The 23,439-nt window shown below is 35.2% G+C and overlaps 2 protein-coding genes across 3 annotated transcripts; both read left to right on the top strand.

The window, feature by feature from the left end:
* Positions 1–1,213: 1,213 nt before the first annotated feature.
* LOC128549592 (C-type lectin domain family 7 member A-like) lies at positions 1,214–11,807 on the top strand. 2 transcript variants are annotated; one of them, XM_053526599.1, is made up of 8 exons: positions 1,214–1,269; positions 1,484–1,700; positions 2,599–2,674; positions 3,105–3,200; positions 3,627–3,709; positions 4,104–4,200; positions 5,221–5,364; positions 11,668–11,807. In XM_053526599.1, the coding sequence occupies exons 1-8, from the start codon at positions 1,265–1,267 to the stop codon at positions 11,781–11,783; spliced, it is 834 nt and encodes a 277-aa protein (XP_053382574.1). In that variant the 5' UTR covers positions 1,214–1,264; the 3' UTR covers positions 11,784–11,807. The 2 variants fall into 2 exon arrangements, with proteins under 2 accessions (XP_053382574.1, XP_053382573.1); XM_053526598.1 differs by having other exon boundaries at positions 1,232–1,373.
* Positions 11,808–13,489: 1,682 nt separating this feature from the next.
* Positions 13,490–19,377, top strand: LOC128549593 (C-type lectin domain family 17, member A-like). The gene is made up of 5 exons (XM_053526601.1): positions 13,490–13,599; positions 15,625–15,707; positions 16,253–16,343; positions 17,097–17,249; positions 19,238–19,377. The coding sequence occupies exons 1-5, from the start codon at positions 13,503–13,505 to the stop codon at positions 19,348–19,350; spliced, it is 537 nt and encodes a 178-aa protein (XP_053382576.1). The 5' UTR covers positions 13,490–13,502; the 3' UTR covers positions 19,351–19,377.
* The last annotated feature ends 4,062 nt before the right edge of the window (positions 19,378–23,439 follow it).

Below are 23,439 nucleotides of genomic sequence, written 5' to 3' on the forward strand. Positions count from 1 at the left end.
GTTACCCCTTCTAATGAACAAACACTAAGGGGTCTATTCAAGAAGATAATAGGGTCTGATACCCGGATTTCCATATCTGCTTCTGTTTCTTCAGTTAGTCTTCACCTGTAAGACACTTATATATACACTGTAGTGTATATTTTATGCACTTGTAAATAAGTCGCATATGAGCACTGCCTTAATGGATAGTGCACCTACAAACAGAGGCGAATATTACCCGATACGATATAAGGCAAATTTATGAAACCGAAGCCTCTCTCTCTACGCATTCATGCGCATATCAGGAGATGGGACCCGAATTCTCTTTCGGGAAGGAAAGGATGGTACGGATAGATGCACGGTGCGCCCACAAGTTTTGTCGTATTTGGAAAAGAGACTGAAGGAGAAAAAAAGAAGTACTTCAAGATGAAGAGAGGATAGAATGTGTAGGAGTGGGTGGGTGTTAGAGAAGACTTAAACTGCCAAGACGATCCACTCTCACATCTTTACATCATTCTTATCATATAGATCTACTAAAGGTCGGGTTTCACATCATGTACTCCATTATCTAGTTTTGAAATAATTTGATAAAAGACATTGCATCTAAAATCATTCGCCATCCACCTCTGATTCATGTGGGAAAGTTGGCAGCTACAAACGAAGAACAGGTCTGTACTGATACAGAATCGAGGAACATTTGTTAAGTAAACTGCTTGCCGTTACATAACTAAAATACTATTGAACAATGGGGTTAAACCAAAATCAAACGAATCAACAAAAAGAGAGGACATATAAACCGTGCCATAGGAAAACCAACATAGTGCGTTTGCGACCAGCATGGATCCAGACCAGCCTGAGCATCCGCGCAGTCTGGTCAGGATCCATGCTATTCGCTTTCGAAGCCTATTGCAATTAGAGAAACTGTTGGCGAACAGCATGGATCCTGGCCAGACTTGGCGGATGCGCAGGCTGGTCTGGATCCATGCTGGTCGCAAAGCCACTATGTTGGTTTTCTCATGCCACGGCTCATATAAAGAACATCTACGTTAAATGCCTTGAATTCGTGTATACACATATCAAGTACCTTACATTATATATCATAATAAATGACACAAACGGGACACTTCACTAGCAGATAGTAAAAGAAATATAGGGCATAATATTCCATATTTATCTAAAAGTTTCGATGATAACAACAATTGACTCTAACGGTAAGTATTTAAGTGGTGTCTATCTTACATTTCAACACAAGGATATACACTTAGACAGAGAATTGTGTTTTCAAATGTCGTAAGATAAAAAATTGTAATAAGTACTTTAACAAAACAATTATAAAAAATGTTTTAATTGATGCGCATCTTTTACTTCCTATTCGTAACTAGTGGTAATACAATGTATGTGGAATAATATGGAGAGTATATTCTTTGTTTTCTCTTCTTTAAATTGTACTGATATTCTTCTATTTGTGCAGTTTCTCGCATGCTCATGATTTTATTTAATACAGGTTTTTAGACCATATTGGAACAACTTTGCTAATTGTAACATATTTTACGGGAGTATCGTTGGAATCTCAGTGTGTCTGCTCTATAAATGGATCACTTCCGGTTTACAGTCAACCACAGTTGTCATCGACAGTTATAGGAACAATACCGGCAAAAGACTGTAAGCCATATGTATACCCAGTCGATGGAAATTTTACTGCAATTTTGATCAACAAGCAGGTATATATTATGTAATTTAATAACAAATATCAAATTATAAGTAATGAGCTTTTTTCACAGTTGTATATAATTCTAACACGACCCGAATGTTTCCCTTATAAAACAAAGAATGCTTAAAATTGTATATTAGTATGAAAGAATTCATTTTTCCGACGTCACAAATATAACGTCATAGCCGGCGTGCTGGAAAAGAAACCATGCAACAGAAAACAGGCAAATATATGATGTCGCCAAGGATGTACATAATAGTCCTTGATATCTTGTTAAGAAGAAATGATTTATCTCAAACAATGATTTGCTCTTGAATGAAAGCATTGCCTCTTAACAAATCACTGTTTGGGATATATCATTTCTGTATTAGAAGGCGGATGTTAATCTGAACATGGTAACGACTTCTCACAAGATATGACGTTGTGTTTTGTTTGCTTAGGTTTTTAGAGACGGTTCAGTTTTGCCCTTAAAATGGCCTAAAACTGAAAGTTTCTAAATGAATTTTTATATCTTCCTTTCATCATGGACTATTGTTTCATCAAACTGTATACAATATTTTGCACTATCATTATTAAATAAACAAATCTGGCTAACTTAAATAAAAACAAAAACAGTTTTAACATAACGAGTATGGGGAACATTTTTGTTTTAACGGATTCTGTAGACAGATCTGAAATTTTCAACATTACTACAGCTTAACAGCTAGTTTTTGGTCTTTGCCCGCACTCTATTTAAAACAACCCCCATAAGTCTTAAATATGGTTACAAACGCTTATTTTTTAAAAGCCTATAAAACATCCAACCTATGTATATTTACTTTTGCTTTGAGTCAGTTACGAACACATAGTTGCCTAGCCGAACGATGTTACATATTTTTATCAAGCTTTTTTTTACTTTAACCTTCTAGCTTGGCTTTGTATCCATATCTGTGGATCAAATCAATGTGATTAGTAACTGTACTGGAAATAACTGGCAGTCTCAGAGTGAGTCCTTTGTTATTTTCCTATCTTATTTCAAATGCCATTTACGCTACTAAATTTCTAAAATGGACTGGCCCATCTTTTAAATAGGCAATACCACTTATTATATTCAAATGGGTTTTGACTGAAAATTTACTGACTGAACAGCGAACAGTGCAGACCCAGATCAGCTTATTTTTGTCTGCATTGGTCGAAAAGACAGAATCACTTGCTGCCAGCAGGCTAAAGGTTAATATAACCACTCATATCGGGTACTTCTATGTAGCTTGTGTTGGAAACTATAAGCATTATCATCATAAAATGGCTCGTGGTTTTTAATAGCAACAATTGTTCTTTTGCCTTGATATTTATATTAAATAATCATAGAAATGAATACCCTTTGATCATATATCATTCAAGCAATTGCTGCATATTCGTTTTGATATTAATCTAGCATCTCAGCATCCAGCAAAATCAGATATTGCATCAACAACTACAGGATCAACACCAGTACAAACATCAATGACAACCTTATTGAAACCTCAGCCGTGTATGTTTTGTATTTTATTAGATTAACAAATTCTAGACAAATTCCATGATGATTATTTTTAGAATACTTTTTTTTTCTTTACTTACATTTCTTATTTTTCATCACAAATGTGGCGACCTCCATGATCGCTGATTCCAAATCTTTGAGTGTTCGAGCCCAGCTCGTGACGTCATAAGAAAAAGCCAAGCGGAAAGATGGTGGTTCTTCCAACGTGCACGCCCTTACGCGAAATAATGCCCAGAGGGGTAGGTGGGCTTTCTTCTTCAAACATCAAAGTTGTGAAGTCGACATACGACCTCCACTATGTCAGTTGGACATACTTAACACACCTTAATGAAATTAACCTTAGTGTAGATATGACATAATTATGTATAGTTTACATGTTACCCCTTTTGTATTATTTTAAGATACTTCATTTATATTTAGCGTGTCCCAATGGCTGGATCATGCATGGTTATTCCTGCTACCTGTTTCATACAAACAGCCGGAGACATTGGAGTGATGCTAATGTAAATATTGCTTCCACATTTCAATAGTTTTGTATCAGCTGTGAGCTGAATGACAAGTTGACTTTGATTGGCAATTACTACATTTCTAAAATGGACTGGCATATCATTCACATTTGGCAGTACCACTTTTTATTAAAAATGGTGTTAACTGAAAATTTACTGACTGAATAGCAAAGGGTGCAGGCCATGATCTTGGTCTAGGCAAAACAATTCCCGCAAGCAGGCTTAAGGTTAAAATATTGTTACTCAGTATATATTAGAGTGTTTCTGTTGATGAAATCGCACAGTTTTTTCCGAAAGAGGTACTCGCTCTCGCAAATGATACATTATAAAATATGTATACTAACTTAATTAAAGCCAAATATTAAATGCCTTATTATATATGTTTGATAAGCGTGACTGTGTCAGCAGTGCGTCACATTTGGTGATAATTGAGACAGCGGATGAGTTCATATTTCTGAAGAGTCAGCTAGATCTTCGAATTGACACGCGTAAGTTGGATATACGTCCTAGTTATTAGTCTATATTATTATAACAGGTGCTTAATTCATACGTGATACGTAACTATAGAAATGAAAACCTACATCGAATTTCAAACATTTAAACAAGAGAACAGTGACACTGATTATATATACATCAGCGGCCAATGAAGGTTCTTCAGCTTCTCTTTTCAAAGATATCATAAGAGTGATTGTATTTGTCTATGTGACGGAGTTGCTTTCGGTATATTGTTTAGTTCTAACTCTTTAAATTCCACAGCTTTTGCCATATTTGTTAAGGGCAAACATAGTTTAGTTTAAAGTACACAAGAGTTCAGTGTCATTGGTATCAGATATTACAGTTCTAAATTTAACTTCGAGACCTATATTCATTAATAGACATAAGAAGTGGTATGAGAGCGTATAATTTTTGGTTATGTGAAGCGAAAACACAGGAGAGTCATTTTATCATTTTCTATGTTCACGCATATTGTGTCTTAGTAACGCCATATATTGACCTTCTACCCATATTTTTCTTGCCCCTGATTCCTATCAAAAACCCAAAGCATTCAGTGAAAACTTTTACAGATTTTGTATTGCATCCATTGTTTTCCGTCGTTGTCGCCGCTCCAATGGCAATTTTATGTAATCGAACGCACTGTCGCATATGTAAGTGAATTGAATCTTCCAATGTTCCAATTGTTCCAATATTCTTGAAATGCTATTGTTCTTGTTCATACAATGGATTCAAGCAAACGATCTGCTAATGGAGTAAACAAATGTAGCCAAATAATAATTAATCTACAAATGTCACTTTGAAATCGCCCCGAATTTTAAGGTACATTCTCCGTGATATTTTGTATTAACTGTTTTGTTTTATTTTTTCCTGTTTTATTTTGTTTTTGTTTTTTCTTGGATATATGTCAAAGTTAGTTAAAATATAAACTTTCATAATGCTCATTATGAGTCATAAATATATTGAGGCGAACCCCTTTAGAAATAATCATTTAATCGTAGTACATTGATATTTAGATTATCAAGATAGTTCCGATACATCTGTCTGGGGAGCAGGAAGGGATAACAGATACGAAGGTCATTGGGAATGGTACGATGGTTTTACGAACACATACAAACCGTTTACATACACACACTGGGGACATGATGAACCCGATGCAGGTTTGCTTATTGCAAATATATCTCGATAATACTACTTTAGAGCCCACCACAAACTTGTCCATCCCTTCGTTAACCGTGCAATAACATCATTCAGTTACATGTCTGTATACTAAATATTGCTTCAAACCTTGAATTAGATTGCGGTAATGTTAGAGGCATGTACTTGTTTTATAAATATTATGGTAAGAATTAATAAGTTTTTTTAATTGTGCTTTGCCTTCTATAAAGGCATATTGAGTACATGCGTATATGATTCGATAAGATTTTTTATTCTAATTATTTTGAGAACATTATTTTATTTGTTTTACATATCTTGACTTTAACACTATCACTGCACATGATAGATCATGATGCAACATTAAAACATGTTCGGGGTTTGTGTACAATTAATTAATCTAAACTCCCTGGTGGTGGCTTTGCCACTGACCTTTCAAAGGCGGTGTCCCCTGTGTTCGTTTATTAATCCGTAAGTAGTGTGTGTATAATCAACTATATGCACATCACACACGCGCGTGCAGCAACAAGGCTCGAAGAGAATGTGGCTTTTTTTCTTTCCTATGGTATATTTACCCTCTCTTTTAGACATGTTATGGTATCATGGTTGCTAAAATTGTAAAAAAGTGAACAGAAAATACTTTAAAAATGGGTAACGTTTTTCTACCCCAAACTGTCAAACGTTTTGGCCATAATGTGTCCCTTTCACCCACTGATACAAAATGAGACTCTTAACTAACTCATATGCCATACTAACATAGTACTCACAGCATACAAAAAATCAAAGCACTGAGAGTACTGATGGGGCGGTGCATTTCAGCTGTTTTTGTAACATTCTTAGATGAAAGTCAAATATTGAGATAGGAACCTGTGGTTTGCGCAAGAGACTTCGTCTGACTGACGATGACACTCATGCCAAATATAAGATAGACTGCATGATAAAATGTGAAACACCACATTTTATCAATTATATTCAAAGAGTTTAATAAATTCAACGTGGATAGTCACAAATGAAAGATGAATTCTTTTTATCACATGTTAGCCTTTCTTGTTGAAACACCAAATATTCGACTTTCTTCTGCTATATAAACAAGTCAATTTGACCGACGTCGCCTATACTATAAATGACGTCAATGTCAAAGCTTTATTACAATAGTGTAGTATCGTTTTTATTTAATGGCTGTATTACACTCCTGCAACGTCAAATATGTAATTAATAGAGAATATTAGGTTACTGTCATATAAATTTAAATTTATTAAGCGAGTCAGAGAAAATTTAAACAAGAGGGCCAAGAAGGCCCTGTATCGCTCACCTGAGCTATTGACCTAAAGATTATCAAAATTAACATTCTGACCAAGTTTCATTAAGATATGGTCATAAATGTGGGCTCTAAAGTGTAAACTAGCTTTTCCTTTTATTTGACCCGGTGACCCAGTTTCTGACCCGACATAACCCAAGTTACAGCCTGACCTAAAAATCACCAAGATTAACATTCCGACCAAGTTTCATGAAGATACAGTCATAAATGTGGCCTCAACAAGCTTTTCCTTTGATTTGACCTAGTGACCGAGTTTTTACCCCACCTGACCTAAATTTGCACTTGACAAAAAGATCATCAAAATTAATATTCTGACCAAGTTTCATTAAGATATCTTCATAAATGTGGCCTCTTTAGAGTAAATTAGCTTTTCCTTTGATTTGACCTGGTGATCTAGTTTTTTATTCTAGATGACCTAGATACAAATTGGACCTTACGATCTTTAAGATCAACATTCTGACCAAGTTTCATGAAGATATAGTCGTAGATGTGGCCTCTACAGTGTTAACAAGCTTTTCCTTTAATTTGAACTGGTGACCTAGTTTTGACCCAAGATAACCTGATATCAAACTCGTCAAAGACTTTATTGAGGGTAACATACTGGCCAAGTTTCATTAAGACTGGGCCCAAATTGTGACCTTTGGAGTGTAAACAAGCTTTTCCTTTAATTTGAACTGGTGACCTAGATTTTGACCCCAGATGACCCATTGTCAAACTCTTCCAAGATTTTATTGAGGGTTTCATTCTGACCAAGTTTCATTAAGGTTGGGCCAATCATTTGACCTCTAGAGTGTTTACAAGCTTTCCCTTTGATTTGACCTGGTGACCTAGTTTTAGAGCTAAGATGACCCAATCAAGAACTCATCAAAAGTTTTATTAAGGGTAACATTCTGACTAAGTTTCATTGGGACTTGCTCAAAAGTGTGAAAATTTCTGCGTGATAACTGTTCAGATTTATGGAAAGATGTTGTTAGTGTAAAATAACTTATGGTGTTTTACTAAAAGTTGAGGGCATCTACGGCGCTATTTAAATCATATGACATTTAAAACGGTCATTCATTTTCAAAAGATATTTGAATAACGTTAGCATTTCGAAACTTTTTTGATTTTTTAATATCTAAAAATGAACGAAATTATTAAGAATTAAAAATTCTAATCCCATACAAAAAAAAAATGTAAAATTATTTTTTTGCCCACCACCAGATAAAACAGGTGTTGATGCGTGACGTCAGGGTGATCTATCCTATTTGATAAGGAAAAACTGTGGCTACAAACAACAGTTGATTTCTTTCTTAATTAAGATTTAATTCGACATGGAAAAGGTTGTGAAACCAAAAATCGGTCATGTGGTTTACGGAATACCTAAGTTATTATCGATTCCGAAAATGGCAAATCGACAGGATACAGTTAATTGGAGTGGTATTTGTTGCACAAACAATTTGTTTTTCAGTGTACACTAATAGAATGAGGTCCAATTGATTGGATACCAATTTGTAAAAATGTGTGTTTTGTAATATTATTAAACCGAATGCGACTGGAGCCGTACACCTGTTGACTTTCAAAGAACAATTACCTTTAACGATATAATTTAATGCTCGTTCATGATCATCATCAAATACATTTGACTACCCAGGGGTGGCAAATTCAATTGTCCGTATTGCCCAGGTTGTCCCAAAGCTTGTACGGACGAGTCTAATTTAACTAGAATTTACTATATAACTACTATACGGACAAGTACAAAACAGCAACTGACAAAAAGGACAAACAAGTCAAAATCAGATTTTGCCACCCCTGCTACCTTGCATAGAAATATGAAGATTAATACGTCAAACCGTTACAGAGTACGAAATTCAGATTTGAATCCACTAGCCCGTTCGGGCTACCAGATGGGAAATTTTCCAAGCCCGACACCAATTTCACTAGCCCGAACTTTAATACCTTAAAATACATAATTTTTGCACCATATAAAAAATTTTGTTTTACAGACATCTCTATGCATGTTTGAAGTAATAAAAAAGACATACAGTACATGTTTGCCATGTTTTTGAAAAATGTTTACTCTAAATACTCCTGTCCAGATCAGCATCGCCAGAGTCCAAAAGCATTGGACATGACACTCCTTGCCAAAACATAATCTAAACTGTTACGCCCGATTTTTTAGGATCCGCACTCGCCAATAACTGCAACTCGGACTGTTGACAATTTGCAAGATGTAATAACGAGTGCTGAATACACATTTACACACACGCTGATAACATAATTTAAGCTCCGCCTACTGCAGGTACTTGTGAGATTTTCGCGAGAAGTATGAAAGCTAATCAAATTATCCGTTACGCTAGAGGTGATTGTATTCAGCCAATTAGCGCTGCGGTTACGTCTTTGACACTGTGTTTGATTGTCAACACGTCAGAGTGCAAAACCAACAATAATTCCATAAGCGTTTCTCAGTCTGGATGCAGTACTCGTTTAATTAGCATTATTTTTTAAACAAATTAGGAAAATTCGGTAGCCTGGTCGGGCTTGTACCTGCGGAAAATCGGTAGCCCGAGCTGAAATTTGGTAGCCACGGGCTGTCAGACTACCGCGAATTTCGAACACTGCCGTTATCTATCTATTTATATTGCATTACCCCTCTTTACGAGTATTTATGTGCAGCTGCGCGCCTGTACAAGAAATTTAAAAGTAGAAATGACAGTAGAATACTAGAATACACAAACAGCTAAATTATTGAATAGAGCCTTTGAAATAAATCAAACATATTATAAAATAAGAGTAGTCCAAAATATTAGATGTGTACATGCTCATTTTACCTTCAACATTCATTATTTTATATTTCATTTTTAATCTGCATTGTAACGTCTAAAAGGGCCCTAATATGTAGAATGTAGCATTTTTCTCAAATGTAAAATATACGATGTATGCAGATTTAAACAGTTTAGCCTACCGTTATATATATATATATCATATTCTAGTAATATATCGTTTAAATTTACCTTTAAAAATTCTTATGTCCAATATATGCCAATTGTGTACAGTTTTCAATACACATTCCGCCATTTTTCAAGCATATGCAGCAGGTTATATTATATTTAGATGCGACTTAGACGAAAAACAACGTGAACTATTTGTCAAGTGATTTAGAGCGAAAATATTTCGTCTAAAATTGATTCTCAAAATAAATTGTATTTACACAACATTCGGAATAGACCGGCAATGTTGCACACCATAACACAGCGATACATATAGTGGAAAGAAACAACCTGATATTTATACATGAAAAGTAACTTTTATTTTGTAATTATTCACATATACAGTTGAAAAAGGGATTATTTTCGGTGTATAGTGGTGTCCGGTAATATCGCGGGTTCTCTTGTATCGCGGTAACCTCCCTTTGCCGTAAATTCTTTGCCGAGCAGCACCGCAGTGACTTACATTTGTAAACCGGAACCATGAGATTTTGTTTACAAACATTTCTTGCAAAATTCCATCGTAAATGGTAAGTATTACTTAGTTTTATTGCAACCATTCAATATCTCAAAATTATGCATCTGCTCATCACCCCTTCCCACCAAAAATCGCTTTTATTTAAATTAAATTAAATCCACAACCTGGACAGCTTCAGAAAGTTCGCCTAATGCATTGTTTTTAGGAATGAAATTATTGCGGTCACATGATGACGTAAGTAGGCATGTCCCGCAGCTGCCAAAATCAAATACCGCGATATTTGAGAACTATGGGATTGTTAAAGTAGGTCAAGTATGACTGACAGTTCATTGCGTTTTTTACACATTATCCGCTAGCTGAGAAAGATAGATGACTTGCAAGTTATAACAGACAGTTGGTTTAAAGTTTTAATGTAGAAAACAAACTAAAGATCAGACTTTATTGATATGTTATTTATGTTCTGGCCGTTAGTACTGCGATACAAGGGAACTCCATCCTAAGTAGTGTTCTTTCACTTCGGATTGGGTTATGTTGTTCGAAATTTGAAGAATAAAGGCAACATGATGTGTGTTCACTTCTGACTACATATATTATAAATGGCGATCCGATAAGACCTGACATATCCGATAGACGTTAAAATATGTTATGTCAGGTCTTATTGATAGGACTAAAATATGAGCTGATAAACAAACGCTAACCTTGTTTAGCTTTTTGCCCGACCTCTCTGTTCTGCTTAACATTCTTGAATAATTTTGATTTGCCTCAAAATTTTGTCCAAGTTCAGTTGTTTACCGAATTACCCATCTTCACCAAGCAAACAAATGACGTGACTTTTACACACGCCATTACGCCGCTTGACAGAACAAATAGGCAACCCGTATCCTCGATGATTTTATTCAATAACACTCCATTCCAGATGCAGTATCTTCCTAGACTGAATTGCAGAAAGCTAAAATCCTGAATAAATGCTAACATGAGTCACTTTCCGTTTCCTCAAGCGTTTCCGTTACAAAAACTTTTATGTAGTAATTGCAAATACGGTATGCATACACTATACATTTGTACCATGGTCTCACGAACCTATTAAAGGTCCAGTTTATAATAATAATCGCGTAGATATGTTTTTTGCAGTTATTCGAAAGAACAAGATGGCGTCGTTTTAAGAGAAAAATTTAAAAAGTAGTCCGCCAGGGTACAAGTCACTGACTTGTATATATTTTTAGACAATTCAGATTAAAACCAAGTGGGGTTTCCCTCAAAAAATAGTCTGGTTTACCTGCCCTTCCTTCGCTGTCGTACTAAAATACATAGTACGACGGGAACCAGACAAGTCTAAAATAGCCGCAATATAGGTCATATTCATCCGCTTTGTTTAGGTGTTCTTCTTTATGAGAGGATGTAGAAAGTGGATGCGCTTTGCCGTTTTGCACTAAGAAGTGACGGGCTTTCATTTTCCCGTCTTAATTCCATTGGAGGCGGAGCTTACGCACCGCTCCAATTATCTCTGTAGGAAGCAGCTAGCTTCAACTTATATTGAGTATTACAGGTGAAGGTGAGCACGAAGAAGATTGCCTAGCAATGGTCGGAAATAAAGGATTCATATGGGCAGATATCTCTTGTAATGAGAACTTGTTTTACGTATGTGAACAATCAGCTGTGTAAGTTTTCATTGATAATTGTTTGACAGCAATAGTTTTTGTCGTTAATGAATACAGTACGAGTTTTAAGTTATGTTTCTGTGTAGATCCACGTGCAAGTGGTCCTACCTATAAAACCATAGGTAAATATATAATCCCCAGATTACTGCGAGTAGAACTTTTCTGACTGTGAAATAGTTGTCAGCTATATGCATATTATATGGCATCAAAAAGGTTTAAAATCTAATAAAATAAATTTATATCCAGTATTTAATGTGAAATTGAAATATATTATGTGTACCATATCACACATTATATATAAAAACAAGAATAATCTCTTCAGTATTTACCTTGAAAATTAATTACTTATAACCAAGTTTTTAACCATATATTTAGTTCATTGTTCTTTTGTGCCATACAGGTGCATAGATTAATACCAGGTAGGCTTATCATTTGTGTCATTGATTATTCTCTGCCACAATATCTTAATATCTTAATGCTTGAGTTTAGGAGATTTATTTAACCTCTAGCTCTGCTGGCCATGTTCTGTGATAAATCGGAATAATTGGTAGGGTTATTTCAAAATCGGGATAGCAGTTTCTGACATGAATATTTTTTTTTAAGTTTCCACAATATACATACAGGGAAAAGTGACCACGCCCTCTGTCTGATTTGGCTTTTTTTTAACGAAAATGTTCATTTGTAACAATCTTATCTTTATGACAGGTTACTAAATGAACATTAATGTAAAGTTATTAAAAGTCAAGCTAAACATTTCTGACGCAAAGATTTTATATAAATATGGAAGCTAGCGCACGACAAATCGAAAAAAAAAATGAACAATCATGGTAGAGGATCACTAAAATTGTCCTGTTCAGTTATTTTAAAATCACAGGGCGGACAGTTTATATAATTCCGCTTATAAACTGGCGCTTAGGGGCATTAGTGGTGTTTCACACTTCATTGCCTGTCATTAACAGACTCAGCCAAACCGAGTCTGCTATTATGTTGCTTGGATGTATACTACGCTTCCAAAGAATCTTTTCACTACCTCTCATGAATAGACTCATTCCAGCCGAGTCTGCTATTACAATAGCTCACATAGTGTTCGCTGTGCGCTGGAGGCCTAAATACTATAGAGTTATGCTCTCAATAATGTTTAAAGAAACGACGGCGTTAATTGTCGTCGGCACATGTTTGACAGCTATCGTAAATGGCATGGCATCAAACAAATATTATTCAGTTATTGTATGATGATGTGGTGAAAAGCCCCTTATAGTACCCATCAATATCATCATACAGTAAGTATTTCATTTCGTAATATCTTAGTTAGATTGTTCGTAAGAAAAATTGTTTACAGTCAATACACAATTTTATCGAAATATAACGAGACTGCTGATTGGATTACGCGTTTATGGAAATTAGATATGATTGGCTGGTGTTTGACATATCTATATTAAGCATAGCGCGGGAGTTTGTTTTGGAGAATGTAGCTGCTGTACAAGACTATCACTTTTTTGCAATAAATATCACTTTTTATTGCACTGCATGTGTCCAATTATCAACAAATGAGATGAACAGAATTTACGAGTCATGAGATGAAGAAGAATACAGTATAGACTTCCGTCAGTCACTTTTCGATGTACAGATAGTCATAGTATAGTTATCATTACAGATTTAGTTAAATAATATCCATGACGATATATTCAATCTCAGAATATCATTGACAATCTTTCGGAGAAAAATGTCAGTCTCTAACAGGATGTATGTTTTCCTCGTATATTTTAGAGCGCCAATGACTGTACCGACACAGAACCCTCAAACCCAAACAAATACTGCAAGTAAGACATTTCTTTGTTATTTTGTTTAAAGCGACTAAGGCACACATTTTATAAAATCAAACGTTTCCTATATTCACCTTAATGTTGCATATTTGATGTTCTAACAATGTGTATTTCGTCGAATTCTGTTGAAAATCGTTGTTTTCCTAATAAATTAAAAATTAAAATGCTGATTTTTTTAGTACAGCTAATTTAATTGTGAATTCCATTGATGTAAAATCTTCAATGAAATGTCCGTCTTCCAGCGACAAGAACAGTGTCTCGGATATAAAGCGTGCTTAGTTTATTGGTCAGCGAGCACATCGTCTGCTACATCATTTAATGCGCGCAGTGAAGCTTAGTAATTTCAGTTGTTCTATGTGCTCCCATTTGAGAACTATTTTCTCTCGGCGGAGTGTGAAATACATGGTGGTTATCAAAAAATAGATTAAGCCGAAATTCGTACATGTATATGTATTATTGTGGTTCCACTGGACGGAATTGTCTTCGACAATCTGTCCAAAAACAAAATAATATAAATATTACTGTGAGATTCCTATAGATACGTGTGTGCTATATCATTAGTGATGGAAGCAAAATATACGCATGCGCAGTGTTAGTGTGCTACCCTCGTGGATAAAAGTGTCTTAAAGGCACTCGCTACAGTTTTTCCGGACGTGTCGATATTTACCCCCAACACCGTGCCAATTTGGTTTCGATGTAGCTCACTGCAGACTTGGTGCGGTCTTCGCGAAATGCCCGGAAGTGATATCTAATGTCGCGTAGGGCAAAATATCTCAAATTATTGTATGTTCGCATGCATTTAATGTACAAAATGTAAATTTACTGACTAAAGGTAAGGGAAAATTCGCCATGGTTATAAAATATATACATTAAAGTACTTTTAGTTCAACTGCTTCAACCGCCATATACGGGAGTCTGTTATTTATACCAGCGCTCGAACTTTGAGTCACAGCTGTTTTTTAACCCCGTACCGAAACCCGTACCGTACATTCGTAAACTATTAGGTTTTGTTAAAAAAGGGGCGGAAACTTGCATCGTTCTATGCCATCAAAAGCTTCAGAAACACCTTAAAATCCGCTTAAATATTAAAAAATCTGCCGTTTGATAATTTTATATATATTTTTCTAAGTCTTTTGCTCAAACACTGAATGAGTATTTCGAACCAACCTGCGTTGTATAAATGCTCGCCACACCCACCTCGTTGTAACTTGATTTAAGCGAAATCAATATGGTGACCTTTTCAATTTCTTTGTTTTTAGATTAGGTAGACATAGCCAAAGTTATGTGCAGAATTTGATTAAATCTATTATGTGAAACTCGATAAAATTAGCAGAAGTACCAACTTAAAAATTGACAAAATAGCAAAAATAGCCCTTGGGTCTGCTGAACAAGCATTCCTTTCTTTCCCAAATCATGTTCTTTTGATTTCTCTGAGCATTTTCAAATAGATAAATTGTTTTCCGTTAAAAAATGCTTAGAAACCCAAAAATTATGCTGTTAAATTGTTCTTTCCCTGAAAATATTTTTAGGATTACAGAAATTTTTGAAAAATGTTTAAAATAACACCATAATCTAGGGGCAAATTAAATTGAAACAAAGCGGGGGACCTAGTATTTTCATTTCATTTTTCAATACATCTAACATGATCTTTTAATACAAAACATTTCATCAAAATCTATTATTGAGAAAAAAAATACGAAACTGTAGCGAGCGTCCTTAAATTATTGTCGCATCTCGTTCTATATTTATATCAATGATTACAAAATAAAGCGTTGCAACGGTTTATAGTACATGAGAAAAACTGCGAAAACTCGAATGTTCCAGTAATTCTGGAAACTGGAAACTAATCAACCATGTACATATATGAAATAGTGGAGGTATTGTGCCTTTCGGGGATAAGTTATTTTAAAATGTGTGGATTATTCGCTTTAAAATTGTTTCATCCAAATATCAACTTGTCAATTATGATTTTGATCGGAATCATCTATAGTGGTCTTATAAACACATTTCGTTTATTCACAGGTTGTTCTCCTGGTTGGATAATGTATCATGGATCTTGCTACTTCTTCCACACAAACATCCGGTATAGATGGCGCGATGCAAATGTAGGATGTATAGTAACAATGCCACACTGTAACGGGCTGTAATATGTGATTAATAAACATTGAGTTGGATAGTAATTTATTGTATAACATTTAATTTTGGTTGTTTTCATTTTAGTACTTTTGACGGTCAAGGTTAATGGCGCAAAGATCAATTGTCGCGTAATAGTCAGCTTAACCTCGCCCCAGCCATAACGAATGAAGTGAAAAAAGGTTTTAAAAGTAGTTAGGACTAACTGGACAATTTCCATTTATATGTGGGATGATACATAATAATTGGCCATTTTCGTAAAGTCAAGTTGTTTTATTATGTTTTAATTGTATTGTTACTTGTTTTGAATATTTGTTTAAAACTATTTGGTGAATTCGAATCAGAGAGGTAAATTTGCTCCTTTTGTCCGAGGCCCTATTCATAAAGCTTTGCTCAATATACCATAATACTGTTTGCTGATAGGAAAGGTATCTACATAACTTTTACAAGAAATACTAACCTGCAAAGATGTATGATCAGTATACATTGTAATTTCAGCTTGCATCTTAAATTTCAGTCATTCTGTTCAGCACACCAAACACATTTGGTAAATATTGAAACCACCGAGGAAGACCATTTCCTTAAGAAAGAATCTTCAAAGAGGATTCGTAAGTATTACTTGTAATAAAACACTTATTCAGTGGGTTGCGGGTCAATAAGCGTATAATATCATAGCATTGTTTCTGTGTGATATGGATCTGTTTAAGTCTTTCATAATATTGTTTACATAATTGCTACCTGCAAAGAAATTTAGCACCTCCACTTTCTTCAAAATGTCTTATATGTCTAATGTTGTTTGGACTCAAGACAGCGGATATATTACGGCGTTTGTTTGTTGTTGTTTTGTTTTTGTTTTTAAGTTTTGGATTTAGCGCCATTTATTTCAATAGTACTTCAGTGATGTAACGGCGCAAGTAGGTGCCAACATCTCTACATGTCAAATGCAATCTAAAATTTGTCTTTTTTATATATGCGAAGTCTCAATCTTTGGTCTGAAATAAAACATGTTTAAAGCATTAAAGCTCTTCGCTTACAAAAATGACTGAGAAGCTGGTGGGGGTGGGGGGGGTGGGGGGGGGGGAGGGAAAAAAGGAAGAGAGAAGAGTAGAATCTGAATGATATGAATGTCAACATTGAGAATAACTCGAAAACTCCTTTTGAAAAACCCATCCTGACTTTTGATTTTATTCATTGTTACAAAACAGTCTCTGATCTCTTACCGCTTCAGTGGAAACGAGAAGACTATTTTTAAAGGTAATACTTTGCATAATCTAATATGACAATACATTTATTTTAAGATCAATTTTACAAGTTGCCTATTACCAGATTTATGAACAAATCATCTTTTATTTGTTACCTAGCATTGTTGAATGGGGCTTATTCAGACACTGGTGTATGGGTAGGCGGAAGTGATGATGCCATTGAAGGACGCTGGGAATGGATAGATGGTTTCAGTCACACAAGCAAACCGATACAAGGATACAGTAACTGGTATCGTGGTGAACCGGATTCAGGTAAATGCAGCTCCACATAAACAGGAAACTATAGAACATTAACGACATCTAAATCGATAAAATGGAAGTAAATGTCTATACTAGTATATATAAGAAGATCCCCTGATGCCTGATAGTTTATCATAGGCGTAGGAGCCGGGGGCCGGGGGGTGCCGCTGGCACCCCCCCCCCCCTCCGCCCCCACCTCCCTCAAAGCTAGGATGTGGGGAGGGGTCGAACTATAGTTTGGCCCTTGCAATATTTTGGAAAAGAGATAAAACTTGCAGTCTAGTATAACATTTATTTAGTATGATATAAATCTAATTCTTTTCAACATGATTTCTGATTTGCATTTGGCCTTTCTTTGCATTCTGACTTGTCTCTGTAAGGTGAGTGTTGAAACCTCATATGCGCCTAGGATTGTTCGATTATATTTTATAAAAAGAGTATTATGTGTAATAGCGCATCACTACAGTTCCGACTTGAGCGTCTGCAAAAACGTTGTAAGTATTTGGCCTGTTTACGCATGTGAACGTTATGTATTTACATTTTTCACGGTCTATTCAAGGGAAATAATATTTCAACAACTTTATATCATAATTAGAGAAATGCAGTGCATTTTGTTTGTATCTCCAGGGCTTCAATCGAAGACGGTAAAAATGGCACTCTTGATTTAGAACAATATATATTTTAACCGATTAGGTTACCCCATTGTGGTTCATTAGAAATGCACCAGAATAACTCAATGACTGGAACTTGAGGGGCCTATGACCCATTTGGCCCCTGGACAAGGTTTTGTCATGAATGCACCGGGGATCCCTTGCCAGACCCCGGTCCCCGTCGAAAAGGTTTCCCCCCCGCCCCCCCCCCCCCCCCCACAGTTACAACTCGCTCCTACGCCAAAGTTAAACTCGCGCCTATGTTTATACAGTTTTCTTCATATAATATCATTGAGGAAGGTATCCAGGTGGCTTACTGAAGGTAGTTCTACCTAAATGCTCGCCAATAATTGCAGGCTTAGTTTGATTAAGTCTGTTCGTGATAATTGATAGTATGTGCAAACCACCATGTTCGCAACGACATAAGCGGAACTCTATTATAAACCAAGCAAGTTCATCATAGGTAAGAAAAACACTCCACGTCATTCTAGCTACGATTAAAGCGGAACTCTGTTTTAAATTAAGTTTATTCATTAGAGGTCAGAAGAACTAAAAAACGTCCACTAGCAACGGCCTAAGCGGATCTCTTATAGAAACATTCTTTACACGAGAGGTACACAAGATGCAAAACTTGTCTTTTTGTAAATGATAACAGTGATGTGCAAATATGTACAGGTCAACAGTAAAAATACTATTCTATAAAGAAACACTCTAAAATGTGAATTGCGTATCATATCTTTTGTTTGGCTGATATATCAATGTAATGACTATCAGCATCCATCAAATTTATAAACATCTTTTTATGTTTGGTTTGTTGTGCAGTTCCGTTTTCTCCTTCTTTCTACAAACTTAGGAAAAGTGTTGTTCATCCTGGCTTTTTTTTAAATCTCATTCCATTATGGGATAAAATATTTCCAATATATTGGCCCAAGAAAACTTTTAACTAGGACTCTGATTTCAAAATTTGTAGCTTTGATCATGTCATTAATCCTACATTTTCTGTTAAATGGCTGGGTGTAGATATTAACAATAGTTTGTCTGAAGAAAGTATTGCTGAAAATATGTGAGCAAAGAAAATTGGCGTCTCAACTTCTTGCATATAATGGCTATTATCGGCAATATGCTTACACCTAGTTCAAGTTTTTGAATCTGTATTCAGTAACAGTATTAAGGTTGTTTCAAGGTTTTGTGTTCCTGTATCATGCACCAACGATACTTTACCTGCTAAAGATTTGATAGAAATGACTGTGATACTAAATCAGTAAATTCTTGTATTAAGTGATATAGACAATGCGTAAATGCCTGATATAAAATAAATCATATCATATATATTACATCATATCACTTTAGGTGATGGAGAACATGAAGAAGATTGTATGTGCTTAGTTGGAGAGAAAGGTTTTCAATGGCAAGATTATCACTGCAGCAAGCATATGTTCTTTATATGCGAATCCTCTACGTAAGTTCTTGATCATTACTTCTAAATTTTCAAATATTATTTCCAGTATCGTGTTATCCTATTTTCTGTATCATTATTGTATCGCATAATGATGAAAACTGGTTATAAACTTGAGATTTAGAAACAAGTCTGATAGGTGGCACATCTTTTCCTTTAGTATTATTAGTATTCAGTTTGGTATAAATATGTATACATTGAGCCTTGAAACTGGAACGAAAGCTCTTTGTAAAGAAGAGGTTAAAATTATTACACTTATCAATACAGGCTGCATAAGAATGCACATACAGCACTGAACTAGACACTAATGTATTAAAAAAGACACTGTCATTTTTAATCTTCCTAAAATTTAAAAAAGTGCAAAACCCCACAGGTCAGCCCACGCGACAAAAGTTTAAAGGACATGCAGGCTCGGTTTGATTGAGTCTGTTCATGGACGGTAGTGTAGCCCCAGGTTGGGTAGAACCCAACATTTGCACATGTCACAAGTACTAAAACTATTAAGAGACAACCGCAGATGTGTTCATATGGCGGTGTACATAGAACCCTTCAATTATTATAATAATTTCATGAAACAAAGAATAATTGACTCACCTTAAACGAGAAAACAATGGGTAGAACTAAGCAAAAGGGATCTAATGTTATTGAGCCTACATGTCACAAAATTTGCAAAAAGACAAAATTAAAAAGAAGGCACAATATTCAAGGGGTGATTAGACTACACATAACAGTTAAAAAGACACCCCGAGATGGAAACCTTTTAATTTCTTCTATCTATGTTGAAATATTGTGTTTCAATTACTGCCCTTTAAAAAATTCATACTTTGCTTTTGTATCAGGTACAATGCCGTTTTATATTTCAGCATGTTAGCTGCTCCTTTAGCAGGATGACATGATTCTCTGTATTCAAGAAAAAAAAAATACTGGAAAATGTGTGTTGTCTGTTTTTCTCTTTGTTTGTTTTTCTCGGGAATATTGTTCTTATACAGGTGCGATTGTAGTTTTGTATCTGTGTATCTGTTTCAAAAGTCTCATATATGTCAAAGATCTCTCATCAGAATATACTAAGGAAATGGTCGATTAAGTTATGAAATAAAATTATAAATATAATAATATAATTAATATTGATGAAATTTGTGGAATAAAAATCCTTTATAGGCATAGAACACATTCAAGCAGCATAAAAGCAAACTCGACTTGATAGGGTAATGAAATGTGCGACACTCCTCATGTCCCTTGGTACCGGCTGAAGCGGAATTCTGTTCTAGTAATAACGAATGATCTCTGTGATCACAAAGGACCGGAAAATATAACAATACAAAGTCCAAGTACAGTGAAACATTTTACAGTCGCCACACGTCACTTAAAGAATGTTGTTGTGATAGTAAATAACATGTGTGAAAAGATCCTTTGGAAGCATAGAACGCAACCAAGCTACATAATAGAAGACTCGGTTTGGTTTGGTCTGTTCATGAGAGGCAATGAAATGTGTAACACCCAAAAACTTATTTATTTTGCAGATTCTGACGATTTAACCTTTAGCCTGCTGGCGGCAAGTGATTTTGTCTTTGCGACCAGTACAGACCAAGATCACGGTTTGCACGGTTCACTATTCAGTCAGTAAATTTTCAGTGAGCACCCCTTTGAATAATAAGTGGTACTTCCAAAACTAGATGATGAACCAGTCCATTTTATAAATTTAGCAGGTTAAAGGTTAAAACAAAGATAAAGATCCAGTAGGCAAAGTCTTTCCAAGAGGGGCAGCCTCATGAAATCACCATACAATAACAGTGTATGTTATGACGTGTATTTGATTAGCGTATACAAAAATTGATTAGGCAGAATATATGAATACAGAGGGGCTAATACACCACCTCTGGGGTTAAACTGGGGAATGACCAGTGCGCATCCAACGTACGCAATGGAATAGAAGGCAAGGTATTTTAAACACAGATATGCTCTTGTAAACGGGTATATAAGTAGGCCTAAACAAACATACAAGCATGAATTCATTGCCTTTGCAAAGACAGAGCATCAAGAGATATGAAGAATTTGGCCAGAAGACAGGTATCAAAACAGCTCTATCCTGGTGTTTTTTTTAACTACATGATTGTAATGGAGTTCTCGACCTGTTCCGTCATCCACAATCGAAAACTGTTAGGTAAATATTTAATTCAATGCATAACATGGTGAAGTATGTCTGAAATTCACCCATAACTCTCGTGACTCTTGAATATGAAAATGCAAAATCATGATAAATACGTGTATACGTGACAGCACATTGGAACAGTGACATTTACACAATAGAACAGAAATGTATTTAACAAGGACATGTTAACAGTATTACCGTAGCAACAAAGCTTAATAAATATATAGCTAGACATGTATATGGAAAGGTTAAAACTACTTATTTTTAGAAATGCAGTGAAATGCAGTGAAAAAACAATTTGATTTTCTAATATTAACTCAGATACCATAACATATCAATAAAGAACAAGGGTGATAATGCCAAACATCACATTATGAACAATGTCATATTAATACCATAGATGAAGGTGATCATGCCTTCAAGATTGTTTTTATTTGATCGGCGACGAAGGGTTTGAATGGTAATATTAATACGAAATAAAGCACTCTCCTAAATCTGGAATCGATCTGCTTTCATTCCGAATTAAACTGAAAATACATGTTTATGAACAATGCTTTCTTAAGTCAATTTTCTTCTAGAAAGTGTTTACCCTATTTTTAAAAAATACTGTTTGTATAACGACGCAAAATGTTTCCTATTGTACGGCGTGATTTTCCCTCCTGATGGGCCTTGCCACTGTACCCAATTTTCTGGTGTACTATAATAGTTAACTGTTGCTCAACGTTTGAAATCTACATCTTTATATTACCCTTAAATAATTTTATCAATTTTATTCAACGAGTTTAAAGGCGTACGCTAGAATTCCATGTATATGAGATGGGCGAAATATTTTCCAATAATACAGTTTCTTCAAACTTTGGATATTGAAGGATAATCATTTAAGAAACAAGAATGTGCAACAAAAATCATAGATCAGCGATGTTGAAAAGAGTTATCTGCCCTTGAAAACGGCATTTCCCCCCATAAAAAACGTTTTCAAGGGCAGATAACTCTTTTTCAATACCGGTGACCTATGATTTTTAGCTCGACTATTCGAAGAATAAGTAGAGCTATCATAATCACCACGACGTCGGCGTTGGCGTCGGAGTCGGCGTCGGCGTCACACCTTCGTTAAGTTTTTTGTACCAGTCCACATTTTGACAAAGTCTTTTGAGATAAAGCCTTGAAACTGTCAACACTTGTGTACCATCACCTTATTTAGTTTTAGGCAAGAGTACATAACTCCATCAAGGATTTTGGCTGAGTTATGGCCCCTTTTAACTTAGAAATCTTTGTTTAGTTTTTCGTACCAGTTCTCATTTTGTGCAAAGTGTTTGACATATGGATTTGAAACGTTTATCACTTGTTTATTAGAACAGTCTCTATGTCTAGGCAAGAGTTCATAGCTCTGCCAAGGATTTTGACTGAATTATGGCCCTTTTTGGACTTAGAAATTTGTTCAGTTTTCGTACAAGTCCATGTTTTGTCTAAACTATTTGGCTTGTGGCTTTGAAACTTTGAACACTTGCTTATCATCATGATTTCCATCTGTAAGCAAGAATAAATAACTCTGTCAGTCATTCAGTCATGTATTTTGGCTGAATTATGGCCTTTTGGGACTTGGAAATTGGTTCAGTTTTCATACAATCGAATGTTTTGTCAAAACTATTTGACATGTGCCTTGAAACTTTGAGCAATTGTTTATCCATATAATTCCCATCTGCAGGCATGAGTACATAGCTCTGTCAACTATTTTGGCTGAATTATGGGCCTTATTGGACTTGGAAATCAGTTTTTCATAACAGTCCATAATTTTGCCTAACAAGTTTGTCATATGGCTTTGAAACTTTGGTTACTTGTTTACCATCATAGTCTACATACCTGGGACAAGGACTTTAGCTCAGTTAAAATTTTTGGACATATAAATTACTTAAATTTGCATACCATTCGATATTTTGTCTTTTAACT

This window comes from Mercenaria mercenaria, chromosome 16 (genome assembly GCF_021730395.1).
Source record: "Mercenaria mercenaria strain notata chromosome 16, MADL_Memer_1, whole genome shotgun sequence".
NCBI lineage: Eukaryota > Metazoa > Mollusca > Bivalvia > Venerida > Veneridae > Mercenaria > Mercenaria mercenaria.